Raw genomic sequence first — 24,395 nt, 5'->3', positions numbered from 1 at the left:
TGTAGTACATAGAGGAAAATTGGAAAACAAATGCAAGTTTGAGGGCCATGGTAAGCAGCATGAGAAGATCCAACATGGGACTAACCATTGTTCTAGAAGGAGATAATGGAGAAACTGTAACAGAGGCAATATTCAAGGAGATAATGGCTGAGAATTCTCCAAGATAAAACTAAAATTCAGGACAGCAATGGCATATAAATTGACTTAGGAGGGACAGTGATTCATTTGAAACATGCAAAGAGGAAGAAGGTAGGGGTGCCTCAATTGGTTAAGTGTCCAACTCTTGATTTTGGCTCAGGTGATGATCTCATGGTTGTGAGATCAAGCCCCACATTGGGCTCTGTGCTGGGTATGGAGCCTGGTTAAGATTCTCTTTCTTCCTCTCCCTCTCCCTCTCTCTCTCTGCCCCTGCCTTGCATTTATGTGTGTGTGCTCTCTTGCTCTCTCTCAAAAGAGAGGTAGAAGTGTTGTTTAACTTCACACTTTAAGTATGTTTTAAAAAAATACTAGATAGTCATTATAAGACTAGAAATGAACTGTATGATTTCCATTGTAAAAAAGGGAAAAATGTAATGAGGGGGAAGAATCTCAAAAATGTAAAAATACTAAAAAAAAGGGGGGAGGCCAGGAGAAAGTACAAAATTTAATAGTAAGTATGAATACATATATTTATTTATTTTAGGGAGAGAGATTGCAAGTGGGAGAGAGAGAGAGAGAGAGAAAGAGAAAGAGAATCTCAAGAAGGCTCCACACACAGCGCCGAGCTGGACATGGGGCTCAATCCCACAACTCTGTGATCATGACCTGGGTCAAAATCAGGAGTCAGATGTTCAACTGACTGAGCCACCCCAGTGCCCCAATATATCAGCAATATAAATCTAAATATTACACAACTTTCTAGTTAAAACAATAATACTGTAAGACAGGAGAAAATAAAAAATAAAACAAAACCAAATCCAGATAGGTTAAATCTATTTATAAGAGATATTATCTAAAACATAAAAATATATAGGGCAAGGGCGCCTGGGTGGCTCAGTCGGTTAAGCATCCGACTTCGGCTCAGGTCACGATCTCAGGTCCGTGAGTTCGAGCCCTGCGTCGGCTCTGGGCTGATGGCTCAGAGCCTGGAGCCTGCTTCCGATTGTGTCTCCCCCTCGCTCTGCCCCTCCCCCGTTCATGCTCTGTCTCTTTCTCTGTCTCAAAAATAAATAAACGTTAAAAAAAATTTTTTTTAAATAAAAAAAATATATAGGGCAAAAGCTAAAGGATTAAAAACCATAAATAGAGCGAAATGAAACTGGGTGTAGTTATGTTAATGTCAGACAAGATAGACTTTACAGCAAAAGTGTTACTGAATGTGAAGAATTACTACCTTCAAACAAGCTTGATCTAATGGCCATAAATAGAATATTCTTTTCAAGCACACCTGGAACATTTATAAAAATTGATTATGGAATAGGCCATGAAGATAGTTGCAGTGAATTTCAAAGATTGGTATTATTCGGACTACATTTTTCTACCTACCACACAGTTAATTTAGAAGCTTATAACAAAATGATAACTAAAAACACATACACATTTGGAAATTAAAAACAATTTCTAAATAATGCATGGTTGAAAGGAGAAACAATGAAAATGGAAACTTGTGAGATAAAGCTAAAATATATCCAGAGGTAGTCATAAGCATTTCTCTTTACAAAAGAAGAAAGGCTGAAAATAAATTAGCTGTTTAACTTAAGAAATGAGAGCAATGCAATAAACCCAAAGAAGGTGGAAGGAAAGAAGTGATTAAGAGCAGAAATTAATGAACTTGAAAATGGAGATATAGTAGAGAACCAAGAGAACCAAAAATTTATTTTTTGAAGACTAATAAATTAGACAAATGCCCGGCAACGTAGAATTAAAAAAAAAAAAAAAGACCTGTAAATATATTGGAAATAATAAAAGGGACTTGACAGATATAGCCATGGGTTTAAAATCTGAGATATTTGGACAGTTTTATGCTGATACATTTGAAAATTTTGTTGAAATGGGCAATCTCTAGAAAAATGTATATCACTAAACCAAATTGAGGAAGGAATAGAACATCTAGTTTATTCCATACCTACTAAAGAAATGGAATCAGTAGTTAAAAATCTTACCATGAAAATAGCAAACCAGTATTCCATTCTTATATAAACTCATTCATAGGGTAGAAAAATATATAATATTTTCCCAATTTAGTTTATGAGGCTAGTAAAGCCTTAGTGGGATAGAATGAAATGGGAGAATTATAGGCCAGTCTCCCTAATTAACATATATAAAAAGTCTTAAGCAAATATTAGCAACTTGTTAGCATTGTATAAAATAGCTATATTGTGATTAAATGGCGTTTAATCCAGGGGAGCAAGTTGGTTTGACATTAGAAAAAAATTTAACGTAACTTAACAGTTTTGTAAGTTAAAGGAGAAAAAGTATGTTATTCAGAAAGATGCTGAACAGGCATTCTATAAAACCAAAAAAACCATTTTTATCAATACTCTTCTTGAACTAGAACTAAAAGAGAATTTTATTTAACCTGATATCCTGATATAATGTTAAATAATGTATTTGTATTTTTATAAAAATACAAAGCAAGCATTATACTTACTGGTGAATTGTTAAAAGCATTTCATTTAAGTCCTCCCCCACTGAGAGAGTAAGAGACCATGGGCACATGCACATATGAGCACATGTTGGGGAGGGGCAGAGAAAAGGAGAGATAGAATCCCAAGCAGGCTCTACACCATCAGCACAGAGCCCGATGTGGGGCTTGACCCACAAACTCTGAAATCATGACCTGAGTCAAGATCCAAGAGTCAGACACTTAGCTGACTGAGCCAGTTAGGCACCCCAAAAGCATTTCATTTACTATTCGGAATGAGACAAGCAGTCCTGGTATCACACCTTTTATTTAACATTGAACAGGCACTCCTAATCTGCAAATAAACCCAGACACATACTAACCCTCATGAATTAGGAATTGAATAAAAGAAGCAAACTGTCATTATCTGTAGAAAGTATCACTATTTACATAGAAAATTTAAAAAAACTTTCGGGATGCCTGGGTGGGTCGGTCAGTTAAGCATCTGACTTTATTTCATCTCAGGTCATGATCTAATGGTTGTGAAATTGATCCCTATGTTGGGCTCTGCACTGAGCATGGAACCTGCTTAAGATTCTCTTTCTCCCTTTGCGCCTAACCCACTCATGTGCATGCTCACTCTCTCTTTCTCTCAAAAAACAAAACAAAGCAAAACAAAAAACTTTCGACAAATTATTAAAATGAAGAAGGGATGGGGCGCCTGGGTGGCGCAGTCGGTTGAGCGTCCGACTTCAGCCAGGTCACGATCTCACGGTCCGTGAGTTCGAGCCCCGCGTCGGGCTCTGGGCTGATGGCTCGGAGCCTGGAGCCTGTTTCCGATTCTGTGTCTCCCTCTCTCTCTGTCCCTCCCCCGTTCATGCTCTGTCTCTCTCTGTCCCCAAAAATAAAATAAATGTTGAAAAAAAAAAAATTTAAAATGAAGAAGGGAATTTAGTAGGTTGGCTAGATATAATAATAATATACAAGAAAATTACATTTTTATATATCAATAATAAGTTAGAAAATGCAATTTCAAAAAAGATACAAATGTCTTAAAAAAATACAGGGCACCTGGGAACAAATCTAACAACAAATGTATGAATCTTATGTGGGGAAAAAAATTCTAAATCCTTATTGAAAGATTTTACAGATGTAAATACACGGAGAGACAGATGTTCATGGATAGGAGTACAGAATTTTATAAAGATATCAGTTGTTTCTGATAGTCTCACAAATTCAATCAAAATTCTATTTGTGGAAAATGGCCAAGTTGAATATACAATTTATAAAGATGAGCAAAGAGCCATGAATAGGTAAGACACTCCTGAAGAGAGAGAACCAGGTAGGGGATTTACTCTAGCAGGTAGGAGAACTTAATGTAAAGTTATACCTTGTTCAGTATTGGCTCAAGGCTGGACAAACTAGTACAACTGAATAGAGAGCCCAGAAACAGACTCATACATATATGGAAACCTGATTTATGACAGAGCTGTCATTGCAGATTACTCATGGTGGGACAAGTTATTATCCACATGGAAATAAAATGGATTCTCACACCACACACAGAAATTAATTCCAAATAATAAGTTTAAGTACTTAAATGTGAAATGCAGAACTATAAAGGGTTATAAGAGAGTATCTCGGGGCGCCTGGTTGGTTAAGCATCCAATTTCGGCTCGGGTCATGATCTCACAGTCTGTAGGACTCTGCTGACAGCTCAGAGCCTGGAGCCTGCATCACATTCTATGTCTTCCTCTCTCTCTTCCCCTCCCTGCTCTCACTCTGTCTCTCTCTCAAAAATGAATAAATATTTTAAAAAATTAAAAAAAGAGAATATCTCATTGACAATATTTTAAGGAAGGATTTCTTAAACCATAAAGGAAAAGGATAAACCATAAAGGGAAAAATTAATGTATTTGATTATATAAAAAGTAAGAACTTCTGGGGGTGCTTGCCTGGCTCATTTGGTAGAGCATGTGCCTCTTGATTTTGGGTTTGTAAGTTCGAGCCCCACAATGAGTGTAGAGATTACTTAAAAAGAAAAAATCTATATAAAAAAGACCTTTTATTCAGAAGACACTATAAACAGTTAAGCAGAGTCTTGTTCAGGATAATGGACATGAATGCCTAGTGCATTTGATTAACGTATTTGATATTTACAAAACTGGAAGGTAGTTTAGTAGCAAATTACTAGGAAATACATAGAAAATGAAGGAAACACATGCACCACAAGATCTGCCTATCATCAATTCATGGGAACAAAGGAAAAATAATCATATTTTATGTCATCTTGCTCAGCTATTCATAGCATTTACATGATTATCTAATTAAGATGGTGATATAATTACATAGAGAGGATGAGTGCCTGAAAAGTGTGCCTGTGTTCACGAAAAAATTACTAAATCCTATAAAATTTTATGAGACAACTAAAAGTTGTGAAAATTTGAATAAGGTTCACAGATTAGTTAATCATATTGTATCAGTGTTCGTTTCCTGGTTGTGATAATTGTATTATGGTTATGTAAGATGTTAACATTAAGGAAAGCTAGGTAAAGGGCATATGAAGACTGTACTATTTTTGCAACTTTCTATAAGCCTCAGATTAATTCAAAATGAGAAGTTAAAAAAATCATTTGGGTTGAGAGTTGTTGGCTCTGGGGAGTAAGAAATGGAAGAGGGTTGTAAGATTATTGACTTTCAGTAACAGTTTTATAGTACAACTTGACTCTTTAATCTGTATCCATACGTAATTGGAGAAAATCAAAGTATAAAAAATACAGAGCACAATGGTGAAAAGTTACTCTGAAAGTTTAAGTTGGATGCTTTGGGGAAAAACTGACATATAAACCATGCCTATATGTTTTATCTACAGTTCTCAATTTCAGTCTCTTTAAGAAGGAGAAACAGGCTAAAAGACACTGATGAAATCTGACTGCAAAATTCTACTAGATTTTTATGATCTGTCCTAGACTTTTAGCTCAACACTAGTCCAAGTTGCGTAAAGTGTCTAGAGGGCTTTTTCTATACCTTATTACGGTGAAATAGACTATAGTAGCAAGAATGAATGAGAATCTGGGTACACAGATCGTTTGATAAAAGAAACCATATTTTATAGTAATATAAATTATTTTATAGTTTATATACTTTTTAGTTGACTGTAAACTGTAATTTCTTTTCCTGTTTTGTTTTTTTGTTTTGTTTTGTTTTTTTGTTTTTTGTAGGTACTTGGTCATAAACAGTAGATTGTTTTTCCCTCAAGATTAATGCAACTTCTTGTCTCCAATGACAAAGGAGAGTTTAAAATATATTTTTTTATTGTGGTAAAATACACATAACATAAAGCTTACCATCTTAACCTTTTTTTAAAATAAAGTTTATTTGTTTATTTTAGAGAGAGAGTGCATGCACGTGGGGGGAGGGGCAGAGAGAGAAGGGGAGAGAGAGAATCCCAAGCAGACTCTGCATTGTCAGATCACGTGAGATCATGACCTGAGCTGAAATCAAGAGTCAGTCGCTTAACCAACTGATCCACCTGGGCACCCCACCATCTTAACCATTTTTAAGTATACCAGTTCACTGGCCTTTTAAATACATTCATAATGTTTTGCAGCCATCACCATTATCCATCTCCATAGTTCTTCTTGTCTTGTAAAACTGAAACTTTATACCTTTCAAACAGTAACTCCTCACTGCCACCTGCCATTCTCCTTTTTGTCTGTATGATTTTTACTACTTTACGTATTTCACGTAAGGGGAATCATACAGTATTTCTCTTTTGTGACTGGCTTATTTCACTTAGCATAATGTCCTCAGGGTTCATCCATGTTATAGCATGTCAGAATTTCCTTCCTCTTTAAGACTTTAATAATTTAAAGTATTCTATTATGTACCTATATCTATATCTGTATCTATATATATGGATATATACATATATATACACACATAGACATACACCACATTTGGCTTATCCATTCATCTGTCAGTGGACACTTGGGTTACTTACACATTGTAGCTATTGTGAATAATTCCCCTATGAACATGAGTGTACACCTATATCTTCAAGACCCTGAGACCCTCATTTCATTCCCTTTCTGTATGTACTAAGAAGTGGAGTTCCTGGTTCATATGGTAATTTATTTTTAGGTTTTTGAGGAGCCACCGTATTATTTTCCATAGCAGCTATACCTTTTTATATTTCTACCAGTAGTGTACAAGTATTCTTCAAACTTCTGCATATTCTTACCAGTACTTCTTATTTTCTGTGTTTGTCAGTTCTTTTTTTTTTTAATGGTAGCCATTCTAATAGGTATGAGATGGTATCTTATGGTAATTTTGATTCACATTTCCCTAATGATCAGTGATGTTGAATATTTTTCCATGTGCTTTTTGGCTATTTGTATATCTTCCTTGAGGAAATGTTTCTTCACTTCCTTTGCTCATTTTTGAATTATGTTTCATTTTTTGCTGCTGTTGTTGAGTTTTAAGATTTAACATATCCTGTGTTACTCGGCAATCAAAAAGAATGAAGTCTTGCCATTTGCAATAACATGGATGGAACTAGACAGTATTGTGCTAAGTGAAATTAGAGAAAGACAAATATCATATGACTTCACTCATGTTGAATTTAAGATACAAAACAGATGAACATGAGGGAAGGCGAGCAAAAATAACATAAAAATAGGGATGGGAACAAACCATAAGAGACTCTTAAATACAGGAAAGGGTTGCTGGAGAGATAATGGGTGCGGGGATGGGCTAATTGGACAAGGGGTGTTAAGGAGGACACTTGTTGGGATGAGCACTGGGTGTTATATGTAGGTGATGAATCACTGGATTCTATTCCTGAAGTCATTATTGTATTGTTAACTAACTTGGATGTAAATTTAAAAAAATGAAACAAAAAGATTTAATATACTCTGGATATGAATCCCTTATAAGATACATGATTTATAAATGTTTTCTCTCATTCTGTGGCTTACTATTTTACTTGTTGATACTATCTTTGATGCACAACATTTAAAAATTCTCATTAAGTCCATGTTTATTATTTCTTTTGTTGCCTGTACCTTTGTTGTCATATCCAAGAAATCATTGCCTAATCCAATGACATGAAGCTTTTGCTCTATGTTTGTTTCTAAGAGTTTTATAATTTTAGCTCTTACATTTAGGTCTTTGATCCATTTTGAGTTAATTTTTGCATATGGTGTTAGGTAAGGGTCTGACTTCATTCTTCTGCCTGTGGATATCCAGTTTTCTCAGCACCATTTGTGGAAAAGACTGTCCTTTCCCCATTGAATGATCTTGGCCTCCTGTCAAAAACGATTTGATTATATATGTGATGGTTTATTTCTAGGCTGTCTATTCTATTCCACTGGTCTTTATATCTGTCTTTATGCCGGTACCTCACTGATTTGCTTACTTCAGCTTTGCAGTTAAGTTTTGAAACCAGGAGCTATGAATCCTTCAGCTTTGTTCTTCTTTTCTAGATTGATTTGTCTATTTGGGATCCCTTGAGATTCCATATGAATTTTAGGATGGGTTTTTTTGTCTGTTTCTGCAAAAGATGTCATTGGGATTTGACATAGGGTTCCGTTGAATTTGTAGATTGCTTTAGGCAGTATTCGCAATATTAAGTCTTCCAGTCAATGAACATGATAGGTGTTTCCTTTTATTTATGTCGTCTTTGATTTTTTTCAGCAATGGTTTGAGGTTTTCATTGTACAAATCTTTCATCTCCTTGGTTAGGTTAATTCTTTTGATTGTTTTTGATGTTGTTACAAATGGAAGTGTTTTCATAATTTTCTTTTCAGATTGTTGTTAGTTTATAGAAATGCAGTGGATATTTGTGTGTTGACTTGTATCCTGCTACTTAGTTGAATTCATTAATAGCTTTAATAGTCTTTTTGTGGAATCTTAAGGATTTTCTATAAATAAAATCATATCATCTGCGAACAGAGAAAACTTTTTCCTTTCTAATTTGGGTGCTGTTTGTTTCTCTTTCTTGCCTCATTGCTCTGGCTCTCTCAGTATTATGTTGAATAAAAATGACAGAAGTGAGAGTATCCCTGTCTTGTTCCTGATCTTAGGGGAAAACTTTCAGTCTTTTACCATTGACTGTGATGTTTGCTGTGGTTTTTAATATATGACTTTTATTAATGTTGCGATACAAAATAGAGAACTTATTAGATGCATGCACGTGTATTTGTATGTGTACTTGTCATGTATACACATACTAAACACGTATGTAATTTATATATTTATATATATGAATAAAATTGATGGATACAATTACTTACAGAGGCTATTTTTTAGAAACACTTGAAAATTATATATGTTTCTTAAAACTTTATCCCAACTATTTTTAGATGTTGTATCTATTGTAAGTATTGGTTGTGTGCTTGGTATAATGTTTAAACTGTTGTTTATTGAGGTGAATAAGTTGGAAGTTAAAGAGCAGCAGTTTGAATAGCCCATTTGTATTTTTAATTTGACACTTTTTGATAAGAAAATAAGTCAGTATGTTTGTATATTCTAAAAGAGAGTTTTTTTTTTTTATTTTTTAACTTCAGACAACCTAATGAGGCCTCTTTTGAATTATGGTATTGCTTGGTAAGTATATCTTTTTTACTTTATGCTACTTTTCAGAATAATATTGATTAATGTATGTAAATTAGCTATATTTTTGGTTTACTCTTGCAGTATGTCTATGGGCTTCCTGGTTGAAGAGACTGCACCAGTTGTTTGGAGAGGCCTTATGGTAATGTCAGCTATTGAGAAACTATTGAGGCAGGTAAGAAAATTGAATTAAGTGTCACTTTATTATTGGCACATTATTGTTAATGCATTTGCTGATTGGAGAGTGGTTAATATTTGCAGTCAGGCTTGAGATGTTTTGCAAAAGAATCCAACTAATCGACTGGATGTATAATGAATTATGTGGCACCAAGACCAGTTTCACTGGTCTGTGATTTAATCTTACCCATTGCTTACGATTACCGAAAATCTTAATGCCTTATTTTATATTGTTCTTTTGCTTTGTTCAGAGTCTGCAGTCAGATGATGAAATCTATAAGTAATCTACCTTCTTTAGATTTATGTTTAATCTCATTGTGGCCAATATTGAGTTATAAGGGCAGTGTAGACATTCTTGCATGTAGAAAAAAGTTATATAAATCATGCTCACGTTTTAAAATTGCTTTAGAACAAAATAAAATTTTTTTTTACACTGAGTACATCTGGCTCTTTATTTATGTATATAATATCTGCCCAATCAACTTTAATTTATCCTTAAGGAAGAGAACAGTTGATTGGATAATCTAAAAATATCAGATGGGATATATGTTATTTATAGAAATAATTTTAATTTTTTTCTAGTAGCTGTGAATTTGTAGTTAATTATGTTCTAGATAAATATTATAAGTAATTTGGATTTTCTCCATCCATTTACAGCAATTATCCCTTATTTATTCAGATTTTACTTTGGGTCAGGAATTACGTGATAAGTTGACAATTCTAATCATAGATATTCCTATATTCATTTCTAGTTGAAATAGTTGGTAAATGAAATATGTCTTGAACTCTGAAACTCTTCTTTTTTTTAATGTTACATCTTGTCTTCCTTCTGCTGCTTAAGTTCTGATAAATGTGCTTTTTGATCTCTGGTCCCAGAGTCCTGCTACTTTCCTAGTGCGTTCAAGTCTCGTGGCTGCATTTCTTCCCCTTTTATACTCAGATCCCATAGTTGGCTATTTCAGTTGTATTCCCAACAACACCCCTTCTTTACCAATTCCTTTGTGACCTTGATCTTTAACCTTTATTTGTGTGGATTAACTCAGCCTCTTTTTTTTTTTTAAGGAAATTCTACAACAGTCTTTATTCAGGTTATAATTAAAGTTAGAGTCAGTGGGAATTTGGAAACACCAAGAGGAAAATTCTGATTTTGTCATCAGAATATTCTAAATATTAATTTTCCCTTCCTATGTTACTGTTATAATTCTCAACAGGAAATGAATCAAATTTTTTCCTAAGCCTTATGGATGGTCACAAGAAAATGGAAATACTTGTATTTTTCAAAGTGATCAGAGTCTTGGAGATCCAAGTCAGTGATAAGAGACACAGAGATATAGCCAAGTGTTGGTGCTGTCCTCTAAGGGAAGCAGGATCCTGCCTCCAAGTGTCCTTTTTAAGTACTAAGACCCATTTAAACCTCAGACTGCAACAGGTGATGAAAACATCTCTGGCAAAAGAGCCCCTGAGGGTAGATGAGAGAGACCCAGTATGCACGTACCCTCAGGAGAGGGGCAAAGGGAGTTTCCCATGGAGGAGTGAAAGTAAACCTGACAGTACACATTAATTAGGCTGCAAAAAATTTGTGCCTGCTTTTATAAATGAAGAAAACCTTATGAAACCAGAGGTAAAAGATCAAAGAAGAAACCAGATTTATTATTTTTTTATTCTGAGGTGTTAGGGAAGAGAGGAGGGGCAGGATCCTGATTCCACATTATCAGTCAATGTCCTTCCATAACCCAGCCTCTTTTATCTACTGCTGAATACTGTTGGAGTTATAGAATAATTATGTTAATTGCTGGCATTATACATTTTTGATTTCTGAATTCAAGCCACACTCCCATCATGTCAGTCATCTGACATTATTCATGTTCTTCTCAACAGTTATCAAATACTAAGCTTAAGAAATATTTATGGAATTTGGTAGTCTGGTAGAGGCCCTATTGGAGATTTGGAGATTTGGCTCCCTGACACATAAGTCATATAAAAGTCACAGTTTAGGGGAGCCTGGGTGGCTCAGTCAGTTAAGCGTCTGACTTTGGCTCAGGTCATGATCTCACGGTTCATGGGTTTAAGCCCTGCATCTGTCTCTGTGCTGACAGCCCAGAGCCTGGAGCCTGCTTCAGGTTCTGTGTCTCCCTCTCTCTCTGCCCCTCCCCTGCTTGTGCTCTGTCTTTGTCTCTCAAAAATAAGTGTTAAAAAAATTAAGAAAAAAAGTTACTGTTTACTCACATAAATGCTGAAGGTCCGTTTTTAGCAAAACGTGCTGCAAAATATCAGGATGAAAGATGAGGTGAGAAAATGGATCTATAGCTTATTTTATTGGGATACTCTGTAAGATACTAGGACATTACACTGTATATTCACCTTACAGTCTTTTTAAAAGTTACTTTTATCATTTGCACATTTTAATTGGGGGTGAAAAGTTGATATTTTTGGACTATACTGTGACCAGTGTTTATCATCTGAGTTGCTAATTAGGGAGTGTTTTATTTTTGTTTTTTGTTTTGCTTTAGGAAAGCACACCAACACTTGGTAAGTTTAACATCTTTTGTGAAAATTTAGTGGCTCGATAGCTGCTCTGTACAGCAGTGAACTGTGGAGGCTACCTGATTCATTGGCTAATAGAAAAAAAATTGCATATAACATATATACAGAAGAGTGTACAAGTCATAAGTGCACAGTTAGATGGATTATCCCTAAGTGAAAATACCTATATAATTATTCAGGACATGATAAATAGAATATAGAAGTTCCTTTCATGTCTCTTCATAGTTACTCTTTTGAGGAAGAAGATAAATACTTATGGTCAGTCTACCATCTTGAACTGAAAGCCTGGTTTAAAGTTTTTTCCCTCTCCGTTGTGAGATTTTATTGAGTTAAACTTATGCATACTATGGGATGCAGAGATCTTATAAGTATGGTTTAGTTATTTTTGATACATGTGTATATATCTGTGTAACCATACCCCAATCAAGACAGAGAACATTTCCATCCCCCATAGTGTTTCATTGGACATTCTTTTATTCAATCTCCCTCCCACTCATAGGCCATCACAGTTGTGATTTCCAGTATCATAAATGAGTTCTGCTTGTTCTCACACTTCATATAAATGGAAACCTACAGAATGTAGTTGTATTTGGTTTCTTTCTCTTAGCCTAATGCATTTGAACATCATCCTTTTGTTGCCTGTATCAGTAAATGAGTCCCTTTTTATTGCTCAGTAGTATTCATTGCATGAATATAATCAAATACTGTTTGTTCTTCTATTGATGGACTTTTGGGTAGACTCCAGTTTTTGGCTATTATGAATAATGCTGCTATAAATACTTGTACCAGAGTTCATAAGAGTTTCAGTTGCTTCGCATCTTGTCAGCATTTGGTGTTGTCAGTCTCTTCACTAGTGGATGTAAAATGGTATCTTCTTATCATTTTAGTTTGTGCTTCCCTGATGTTCAGTGATGTTTAGCCCCTTTTCATGTGTGTATTAGATATCACTGTGTCTTCCTTTATGAAGTGTCTGTGAAGTCTTCTACTCATTTTTTTATTGGCTCATTTTTCTTCTTATAATTGAGTTGTAAGAGTTTTAATATATTCTGGCTGTGAGTCCATTGTCAGATATATGTATTGGGAATATTTCTCCCAGTATGTGGCTTGCCTTTTGATTAACTGATGTTTTAAATTTTCATGAAATCCATTTTATCAAAAAAAATTTTTTTAATGCTGAATGCTTTTTGTGTCCTCTCTAAGAAATCTTTGCCTGTCAATCCAAGGTTACAAACATATTCTCATATATTATTGTCTCAGAGCTTTATAGTTCTGGTTTGCACATCTTAAATTTTGTGTGGGAAGTGAGATAAAGGTTTATATTTTTTCATAGTTGTGGTATAATAGTAAATATATTTGTTTTTGCTCTTGGGTCCTGGCACAAATCTTCTAAAACCCTTGGAATTTCCTGAGTTATCAATTGGAGTATCTTTTGTCATTTATGAGGAATCCCTTTTTGAGCACACCTGAGTTCATGCTAGTAAGGTGACTTACAGTGGGGACCCTGGATAGACTCATGATGGGGCTGGTCTCCAGAAAGACCCAAGTGTTTAGAGGGTTGGGACTTTATCAGCCCCATCCACTGACCTCTGGGAAGGGGAAAGGGAAGGGGAAGTATGGTGTGGTTTAGATTAAGTAAGCTATGAAAACTTTCAATGAGCTTCTGCGTTGGTGAATGTATTTACATCCTCGTGGGTTCTGCATACCTAGTTCTGTGGGGACAGAAGCTCGTATGCTGAGGGCCTTTTTGGACCTTGCTCTTTGTATCTCTTCATCGGGCTGTTTATCTATATTCTTTCTGAAACCCTTTATAATAAACTAGTAAACATAAGTAAATGTTTCTCTGAGTTCTGTGAGCCACTCTTATAAATTAATCACACCTGAAGGGAAGGGGTTATGAAAACCTCTGATTTATAGCCCATCAGTCCAGAAGCACAGGTAACAACCTAGACCTGTGATTGGTGTCTGAAGTGGGAGTAGTCTGGTAGGATTGAGTCCTTAACCTGTGAGATCTGATGCTGTGACACTGTCTACACCAGGTACAGTACCTGGTGTAGATAGGGTCAGAATCAAATTAATTGCTTGGTAAAGTTAGAAAACACATAATCGATTATCTAGTTGTTCTAGCACCATTTGTTTAAAAGATTTCCCTTTCCCTATTGAAGTGACTTGATACAACAGTAAATGAAAATCAGTTGAGTGTATGTGTATGGGTTTATCTCTAGGCACTCTGTTTCATGTTCCATCTGTCTAGTTTAATCCTTACAGTAAAAGAATACTATCTTGTTAATTGTGGCTGTGTAGAAAGCTTAAAGTCACAAAGTATGAGTCTTCCAGCTTTGTTTTTTTCCAAGATTGCTTTGCTTACTGTATGTTCTTTTCCATTTGTTTATAAATTTTAGAATCACCTTGTCAATTTGTACAGAAAAGCATGTTAGTATTTTATTAGGATGGTGTTGAATGTACAGATCATTTTTTTGTGTGAATCAAGATCCTGACAATATTGAGTCTTCTAATCCATGAGCATGGTATATTCCTACATTTGTTTAGATTTTCTTTAATTTCTTGGAGTGATATATAGTTTTTAGTGTATGGGTCTTGTACTTCTTAGATTTATTCCAAATATTTTATGTTCTTAGATGACATTGGAATTGGAATTGTCTTTTGTATTTAATTTCAAATTGTTTGCTATTAGGGCATAAAATATACACTATTTAGCTTTGTATATTAACCAACCTTGTGTTCTGTAATTTTACTGTATTTCTATTTTTAAGTAGGCATTATGTAGATTTCTTGGTATTTTATATGCACATGATTATGTTGTCTGTAAGTAAAACAGCTTCAATGCTTCCTTTCCAATCTAGTTCTTTCATCTTATTTTCTCATTTTCTTATTGCACTGCCTAGGACCACAAGTATAATATTAAACAGAAAAGATGAGAGCAGACATCCTTGTCTTCATCTGGATTTGCAGGATAGGGTAACAATAAGTATTTCATCTTTAAGAATGATAGTGGTAGATTTTCACTGATGCCCTGTGTCCTTCCCATTTCTTTGTTTGCTAAGAGGTTTTATTGTGAAAGGGCATTGAATTTTTTCAAATGTTTTTTCCTCCCCATTTATGGAAATGATCATGTGTTTTTTATTTTATTAATGTAGTGATTTACATTGATTTTCTGTGTTAGACCAGCCTTGCATTCCTGGGATAAATTCTTGGGATATATTTTAATTATAATAAGTAATATTGGGGGTGCCTGGGTGGCTCAGTCGGTTGAGCATCCGACTTTTGATCTCAGCTCAGGTCTTGATCTCAGGGTCATGAGTTCAAGCCCTGCATTTGGCTCGTGCTGGGTGTGAAGCCTACTTAAAAAAAAAAAAGTAATATTATAATTACTTCTAATATATTGCAGGATTAAATTTGTTAACATTTTATTAAGGAGTTTTAGATCAGTATTTGCGACGAATATTATTTCCTAATTTGTTTTTCCTGTAATGTCTTTTTCTGGTATTGTATGGGAGCTGTCTTGGCTTTGTAATAGGAGTTTGGAAGTACTTTCCTTTTCTTCTATTTTGTGAAAGTGTTGGTGTAAAATTATTAGTTTTGGTGTAATATTTGTATTTTATGGGATTTATCAAGGAAATATGGGGCTGGGATGTTTTGTTTTGTTTTTCCTACTTGGTTGGGAGAAAGTTTCTGAGGATTAATTCTGTTCACACCTTTTAAGTTCATCTTCTTTCAGTTTTGTTGTGTTTCATAAGAGTTTATTATTTCACCTGAGTTATAGAATATATATATATATATATATATATATATATATATGTTGTTCATAATATTGCTTACTACCTTTTAAAATTGAATATGAGATGTGGTGTTTGCTCTTTATTCCTAATATTGGTTATTTGTTTTTTCTCTCTTTTATTCTTGATTTTTTTTGCTTGGGTTTATCAATTTTGTTAATTTTTTCCAAGAATCAAATTTTGGCCTTTTAAATGTTCTCTATTTTATGTTTATTTCCTATTTTGTTGTTTTCCGCTGTTATTATACTCTTCCTTTTTTAAATTACAGGCTTAATTTGTTTTTTTTTTCAACCTTCTTAAGTTAGAAAGTTAGATAATTGATTTTAAACATTTCTCGTTTTCTATTTTATTTCATTTTTAAAAAATTTTAACATTTATTTATTCTTGAGAGAGAGAGAGAGACAGAGCATGAGTGGGAGAGGGTCAGAGAGAAGGACACAGAATCTGAAGCAGCCTCCAGGCTCTGAGCTGTCAGCACAGAGCCTGACGTGGGCTTCGAACTCATGAGCCGTGAGATCATGACTTGAACCAAAGTCAGATACTTAACTGACTGAGCCACCCAGGAGCCCCTCTCGTTTTTTAGTATAAGTAGTTATGACTATAAATTTATCTTAAAAAAATATTTTTTTAATATGTTATTTATTTTTGAGAAGCAGGGGAGGGGCAGAGAGAGAGGGACAGAGGATCTGAAGTGGGCTCTGTGTAGAGGGCAACAAGCCTGATGTGGGGCTTGAACTCATGAACTGAGAGATCATGACCTAAGCTGAAGTGGGATACTCAACTGACTGAGCCACCCAGGTGCTCTGGCTGTAAATTTATCTTTAGTCATTGCTTAGAATTCTGCAAATTCTCCAGTGTTGTGATTTCATTGTCATTCAGTTTAAAGTAAATAATTTTTAATTTCCTTTTAAAATTTTTGTATGTGTTTAATTTTCCTAACATTTGGGGATCTTTTAAATAACTTAATGGTATTTATTTCTAGTGTAATTTTGTTTGGGTTAGAGAATTTACTCTGTAAAATTTCAATCTTTTAAAATTTTTGAGACTTTATGGACTAACATATGGTCCATCTTTCTGATTGTTCCATATGCTTTTAGAAAGAAATTGTATTTTTCAGCTGTTGTGATAATATTCTGTAAATAGCATTGAGGTAAGTTGATAGTATTGTCAACTCTTTAATATCTTTATTTACTTCTTATCTAGTAACTTTGTCACCTACTGAGAGAGGATTACTTACTGTAATTAATGATATGGTTGGTTTTAAGTATACAGTTTTAACTTTTTTCTCAGTTTTCATCTATTTTTTCTTCCTTTTTTTTTTTCTATTTTCTTTTGGGTAAATGAAATACTCAAAAAATTCTATTTGAATTCTTCTCTTGACTTTTTATGCATATGTCTTCATATATTATTATTTTGTGGCTACTTTAGGGATTATAATAAGCTTTCTTAACTTTTCACATTCTTCTTAAGGTTTATATTGTACTACTTCATATAAAATTTTTTGAAGGTATTTTGTTAATTTTAATTTTAATTTTGATTCCAGTGTGGTTAACATACAACATTATATTAACTTCAGATATAAAATATGATTCAATAACTCTCTACTCATTGCTCATCAGGATAGTGTACTCTTAATCTCCTTCACCCATTTCACCCATCCTCCCACCCACCTCTCCTCTGGTAACCCTCACCTTTCTCTCTCTATAGTTAAGAGTCTGTTTCTTGGTTTTTCTCTGTTTCCCCTTTGTTCATTTGTTTTGTTTCTTAAATTCCACATGAGTGAAATCCTAGTATTTGTCTGTCTCTGACTTATTTTGCTTAGCATTTTACTCTCTAGTTCCATCCATGTTATTGCAAATGACAAAATTTCATTCTTTTTTATGATTAATATTCCATTGTGTATATATATATATATACACATGTACACATACATATATATATATACATATATATATATACACATGTATATATATATATGTATATATATATATACACCACATTTCTTTATCCATTCATCTATTGATGGACATTTGACTGCTTCCACAATTTGGCTATTGTAAAGAATGCTGCAATAAAAATAGGAGTACATGTATCCTTTTGAAATTAGTGTTTTCATATTCTTTTTTTTTAATTTTTTAATTTTTATTTTTGAGAGAGAGAGAGAGAGAGCACATGTGGGGGAAGGGCAGAGAGAGGAGGACAGAGGATCTGACGCAGGCTCTGAGACCAATGTGGGGCTTGAAGTCACAAACTAGGAGATCATGACCTGAGCCGAACTGAACCACCACTGAACCACCAGTGTTTTCATATTCTTTGGGTAAATATCCAGTAGCACAATTACCTAATCAAATGGTAATTCTATTTTTAATTTTTTGAGGAACCTCCATACTGTTTTCCACAGTAGCTATACCAGTTTGCATTCACATCAATAGTGCATGAGGCTTTTTTATTCTCATACCCTTGCCAGCACTTGTTGTTTTTTGTGTTTTTTATTGTGGACATTCCGACATTTGTGAGGTGATATCTCATTGTGGTTCTGATTTGCATTTCCTTGATGATGAGTGATGTTAATCATCTTTTCATGTGTCTGTTGGCCAAATGCATGTCTCCTTTGGAGAAATGTCTGTGTTTGTGCCTGTTTTTTCACTGGATGATGGTGATGATGATGATGATGATGATGATGATGATTGGTGTTGAGTTGTATAATTTCTTTATATATTTTGGATGCTGGCCCTTCATCAGATATGTCATTTGCAAATATCTTCTCCCATTCAGTATGTTGTTTAGTTTTGTTGATTGTTTCCATTGCCATGTAGAGGCTTTCTACATTGATGTAATCTCAATAGTTTGTTTTTGCTTTTGTTTCCCTTGCCTCAGGGGACCTATCTAGAAAAAAAATGGTATGGCCGATGTCAGAGAAATTACTGCCTGTGCTTTCTTCTAAGATTTTTATGGTTTCAGGTCTCATGTTTAGTTCCTTAATCTATTTTGAATTTATTTTTGTGTATGGTGTAAGGAAGTGGTCCAGTTTCATTCTTCTGCATGTAGCTGTCCAGTTTTCCCAACACCATTTGAAGAGACTGTCTTTTTCCCATTGCATATTCTTACCTCCTTCGTTGAAGATTGACTATAAAATTGTGGGTTTATTTCTAGGCTTTCTATCCTGTTCTGTTGATCTATGTGACTGTTTTTGTGGCAGAGGCATACTGTTTTGATTACTACAGCTTTGTAGTATAACTTGAAATTTGGAATTGTGATACCTCCAGCTTTGTTTTTCAAGATTGCTTTGGCTATTCGGGTCTTTTGTGATTCCATACAAATTTTAGGATTATTTGTTCTAGTTGTGTGAAAAATGCTGTTGGTATTTTGATAGAGATTACATTAAATCTGTAGATTGCTTTGAGTAGTATGAACATTGTAACAATACTTGTTCTTCCATGAGCATGGAATATCTTTTCATTTATTTGTGTAGTCTTCAATTTCTTTCATCAGTGTTTTGTAGTTTTCAGAGTTCAGAGTTTCAGAGTTTTCAATGTTTGTAGTTTTCAGAGTCGGATACTCTCTCTTATCTCCTTGGTTAAGTTTATTCCTAGGTATTTTATTATTTTTGGTGCAGTTGTAAATGGGATTGCTTTCTTAATTTCTGTTTCTCCTGCTTCATTATTAGTGTATGGAAATGCAACAGATTTCTATACATCGATTTTGTATTCTGCAACTTCAATGAATTCATTTATCAATTCTACTAGTTTTTTGGTGGAGTATTTGGGGTTTTCTATATAGAGTATCAGGTCATCTGCCAGTAGTGAAAGTTTTATTTCTTCCTTACCATTCTGGATGTCTTTTAATTTTTTTGTGTGTCTGATTGTTATGGCTAGGACTTTCAGTACTGTGCTGAATGAAAGTTGTGAGAATGGACATTTTTATCTTGTTCCTAAGGTCATTAGGAGAAAAGCTCTCAGTTTTCCCTATTTTTAAAAAAAATTTTTTTTTAACATTTATTTATTTTTGAGACAGAGAGAGACAGAGCATGAACGGGGGAGGGGCAGAGAGAGAGGGAGACACAGAATCGGAAGCAGGCTCCAGGCTCTGAGCCATCAGCCCAGAGCCCGACGCGGAGCTCAAACTCATGGACCGCGAGATCGTGACCTGAGCTGAAGTTGGACGCTCAACCGACTGAGCCACCCAGGCGCCCCTCAGTTTTCCCTATTGAGTATGATTTTAGCTATGGGTTTTTCATATATGGCGTTTATACTGTTGAGGTATGTTCCCTCTAAACCTACTTTGTTTTAAGGGTTTGTATCATGATAATTTTTCCTCTTTACTAATTCCTTTTCCTCCCACAAAATCACCCACCCCAAACTAGGAATGTCAATCAAAGAGAAGTCTTCAACCTATTACTTTTCTCTAGCTATAATTAGCATAACTAAAGCCATGAAAGTAGAAGAGATGTCTCAGAAAGGATTATAGTAATGGTAACAATAGTGATGATACCTAATATCAGCAAATCTAATACCACACCAACTATACCATATATCATTTTATGTAGCACTAAAAGAGGAGAAAAACAACTAAGATGAGGACGAATCTAATATAAGAATCCTATATACAGCTGGGACCCCAAAGGACTACTCTCTCTTAGGAGAAAGACAAATGAAATAAATTTAGAAATGAAATGCAATTTAGAAATAAATTGCAAGGAAATGTGCATCTATCAATTTGGGCACTGACATAAAGCAGAAAAATACCTCTGTAAGAAGATGAATCACAAGTTGTTACCCATGTAGCTTTCCAACCTGAATTCATACCACCAGTGGTCCCAAAAACCTCTAAAAGAGAAGTCAATTTAAAGTTCTTCAGGTTGAAAATGCCTCAAGTTATTAGAGAAACAATACGAAACCTCTGGGAAAGAATCTGACAAAGCCAGGCATAAAGCAATTCCAAGAAGCCATCACTTATAAGATGCATCCTGATTAGAGAAATGTTAAATTATAGGGGAAAAAAAACTAATTTGTATTTGGAATGATAAAATACGACAGAAAAAGGGCACACTTATAGTTACTTGATATGATTTCTAAGCATTTTATACATACTAAACACATTTAATCTTCACAACAATGTAACTACCATAAGCCCCATTTTATAGATAAGGAAACTATGGCTCACAGAGGTTTTTGCCCAAGGACATATAGCTAATTAGATGTGTCACTGAGATTGGATCCAGGCAGATGTGGATCCGGAGTCCATGCCCTTAGCTACTGAGCTATGGGCATATTTCTGGAGAACATCAATATTTAAGTGGTATACAGAGAAAAAGACTGCAAAGATATAAAGAAAATTATGCAAGCTGAAAGAAAAAAAGACAATAATCACAGGGAAAATTTTTTTAAGTGATGTCAGATTTCTCACTGGAAATAATGAAAGGCAGAAGACAATGGAACAGCACCTTAAAGAGCTGAAGAAAAAAATGCCAATACAGAATTCTCTATGCAGTGAAAGAGGAAGAGAAAATAAAACACATTTACAATAAATGAAGGTTGAGAATATTTTTCACCAGTAGACCACACAACAAAAAAGAATAAACAAAGTTCTTCAGGATAAAGAAAAGTGACAGATGAAACTCAGATCTAAAGAAATGAAAAGCACAGATATAGCAATATGGGTAATTATGATAGACTATTTTCTTAGTTTCTTTAAAAGATAACTATTAAATAAACTGATAACACTGTATTGTGAAATTTATAATGGAGATTTATATATATATATATATATATATACGTATATATAAACATACATGTATATAATGTAAATATATGTGTGTGTGTGTGTGTGTGTGTATAAATTTAAAATGTTATTTATTTTTGAGAAGCAGGGGAGGTGCAGAGAGAGAGGGACAGAGGATCTGAAGTGGGCTCTGTGTAGACAGCAACAAGCCTGATGTGGGGCTTGAACTCATGAATTGAGAGATCGTGACCTGAGCTGAAGTTGGATACTCAACTGACTGAGCCACCCAGGTGCTCTGGCTGTAAATTTATCCTTAGTCATTGCTTAGGATTCTGCAAATTCTCCAATGTTGTGATTTCATTGTCATTCAGGGAGATAATAGGTGTTAGATGGTTATTTATAATCCTTTAGTAGAACAGTAAATGAAGCAAGTCATAGGACTAACCATAAGTATGGATATATAAACAATACCATGGCAGAGGTATATTCTGCTTGTTAGATAGAATTGGCCATGCAGGGGATTATGGGGGCGTGGGGAAAGGAAAATAGGATGAAGGCTTAAGGAGGAATAAAAGGTATCAAATGAAAGCCCTTTTCATTGTTTTAGAAAGGGGCAGATATACCTTTTCCAAGGCAGAGGATACAGTGAAGAGAGACTGAAGATTTTAGAACATGATAAGATCACTGGAAGAGGAATATTATGAAAGAGGCAAAGGGAATGAGATTAATAGTTTATATAAATGAGTTATTTTTGGAAAGTAAGGCTAGTTCCAAGTTTGGGGAGTAAAATGGAAAAAAGAGTAGATGAGGGAACCCTGTCAAACCTGGCACTAAAAGACAAAAGTTGTATTTCCTTGATCTTATCAGTGGAAGGACAAAGATAGTTTACTTAACAGAGCAGATTTGATCCACAAGTTTCAGTATTCATAAAAATCATCTAGGGAGCTAGTTGAAAATTCAGATTTATAGCTTCCCTGTTCCACTCCCCCACTTGAAGATTTTCCTTCAGTAAGTCCAGGGAAGGGCCAAGGAGTTTGCATTTTTAACAGATGATCCCAGGTGACTTACTAATGCTGGTGGTTCTAAAATTGGGATTAGGCATGCAATAGTCCAGAGGTGTAGTGCTTTTTAACTGCTTTCAGAATTTAAAAGAGAGAGAGAGAGAGAGAGAGAGAGATGAAAAGAAGAGTGATAGGATTCCTAGGTAGCAGTAAAGGCCCACTGAATGCTAAATACCATGATTTTTTTAGTTTTGCTAAGTTTTTGTAACTTCACCAACTCTCTGAAGACTGAAAGCTGACGTGGGCAAACTTGTTGGATTCTGGATTGACATGGCAGAAAGTCCAAAGGGGAAAATTATCTAGGGCATTAATGAGGGAAACATTGAAGTCAAGGCGTGATTTCCAGGCAGACAAGTAGTAAGAAGGAATCAGGAGGCCGGGTGAAATTGGAGGAAATTAAATAATAAAAAATCACCTGTGATGGGAAGAAGTTATTCAGTAACTGTGAAAAGAACAGGTGTAAAAAGTGACAGATAAATTGATTTTGTTCAGAAAAGGGACATTAGAAAAGTTAAGCTTTTTTTGTTGTTGTTATTGTTCAGATGGAATTGGGAAACGAGGTATTATTGAGGAAAGGCAGGTTTCTTTTAAAGTGAGAAAAATGTCCAAGGATCAAGTTATCTCATGGTGTTACTAGATAAAAATGCAGGATATACCCAATTAATTTGGATATCAGATACACAATGAATACTTTTTTTGGTATTGTTTATGTCCCAAATATTGGTTGGGACATACTCACACTAAAAAGTTATTCATTGTGTATCTGATATTCAAACTTAACTGAGTGAGGGTCCTCTACTTTTATTTGCTAAATCTGGAAACCCTAAGTGGAAGTGATGCTTCATAAAACACAGGGGAAGGTGTGTAAGGGTCAGGTTGGGAGAAGGTAGGCATGGTGGTGGAGTGGAGCTTAGTTGTTTGAGAATCAAAGTATGAAGTGATGTCGAGAGAACATTAGTTAGTGGAGACTGGCAGGTGTGAGTAACTCAAAGAGGTACACATTAGAGTAGGAGGTGGAGCAAAGAATTATGTTAGGTTGGAGCAACCCTACTGGATTCATTCTTTGTAATTTGATGAAGAAAGATGATTTGTCAACTTCTTTTACCAACATCTGGAGCTTCTTCTGAAAGACAACTTTTTTTCCCCCCTACATACAGAATCAGTAATGTAGAGAGTCTCATGGCTTCAACTTGCCATTGTTTTATGCCAATTTATCTGCATAATTTTACCCCACCTCCTTTCAACCTCATTTGCTAAAAGGAAGTGAAGAGATTGATGATTAAATACGGTATATGTGCATGAATGCTTTTTGGATTGCACTGTGAAAATGCATATCAGTTTATAAAAATAGAAGTTAAACTTTATGATCAATTAGGATAACTAGGCTGATAAACATTAGAATGTCATTTTGAGTACTGGACTTATCAGTATGTCTTCCTTTTTATTCTTCTGAGTTTTGAAACAATTTCCTCTTATTTTCCATTTTGACTTTAAATAATTAAAGGCATAGACATCTAGTACATTTCATTCAGTGAATAACGTTTAAAATTTTTTTGTTACATGTTCACGTTACTGAGTAATATTTTTCTCCTAAGTTGTGCTCAATAAATACAGCATTAATTTAACTCGAATGAGGAAGTCTTGCTTTAGAATCTTCGAGTTTGATAATGTGAGATATTGGGAAAAATAATTTTACTTATTAGGAAGAGAACTTCAAAGGCTACTCTGGTGTCAGCTCCTGCTGTGGTCACGGTGTAAACCCCAGAGACCAGGGATTTTGGCGGCAGTTTCAGTGCTTTTAGTTCAATCTCCACTATCCCCAAATGTGATGCAGATGCCAGTTTTCTTCTCTAGGGTTCTGATAATGGCATATAATGAGTT

The 24,395-nt window shown here is 34.7% G+C and overlaps 1 protein-coding gene across 2 annotated transcripts in view; it reads left to right on the top strand.

Moving 5' to 3' along the window:
• NUBPL (NUBP iron-sulfur cluster assembly factor, mitochondrial) overlaps positions 1-24,395 on the top strand; it is a 222,413-nt gene that overhangs the window by 78,521 nt on the left and 119,497 nt on the right. The window contains exons 5-6 of one of the 2 annotated variants that reach the window (XM_049612925.1): positions 9,172-9,211; positions 9,302-9,392. In XM_049612925.1, the coding sequence (XP_049468882.1) occupies positions 9,172-9,211; positions 9,302-9,392 (131 nt within the window). The remainder of the gene's footprint in view (positions 1-9,171; positions 9,212-9,301; positions 9,393-24,395) is intronic. The other variant, XM_049612926.1, reaches the window with a different exon arrangement.

This window comes from Panthera uncia, assembly GCF_023721935.1.
Source record: "Panthera uncia isolate 11264 chromosome B3 unlocalized genomic scaffold, Puncia_PCG_1.0 HiC_scaffold_1, whole genome shotgun sequence".
In the NCBI taxonomy this organism is placed as follows: domain Eukaryota; kingdom Metazoa; phylum Chordata; class Mammalia; order Carnivora; family Felidae; genus Panthera; species Panthera uncia.
The sequence above is the reverse complement of the archived record's forward strand: the minus strand, read 5'-3'. Positions and strand labels throughout refer to the sequence as shown.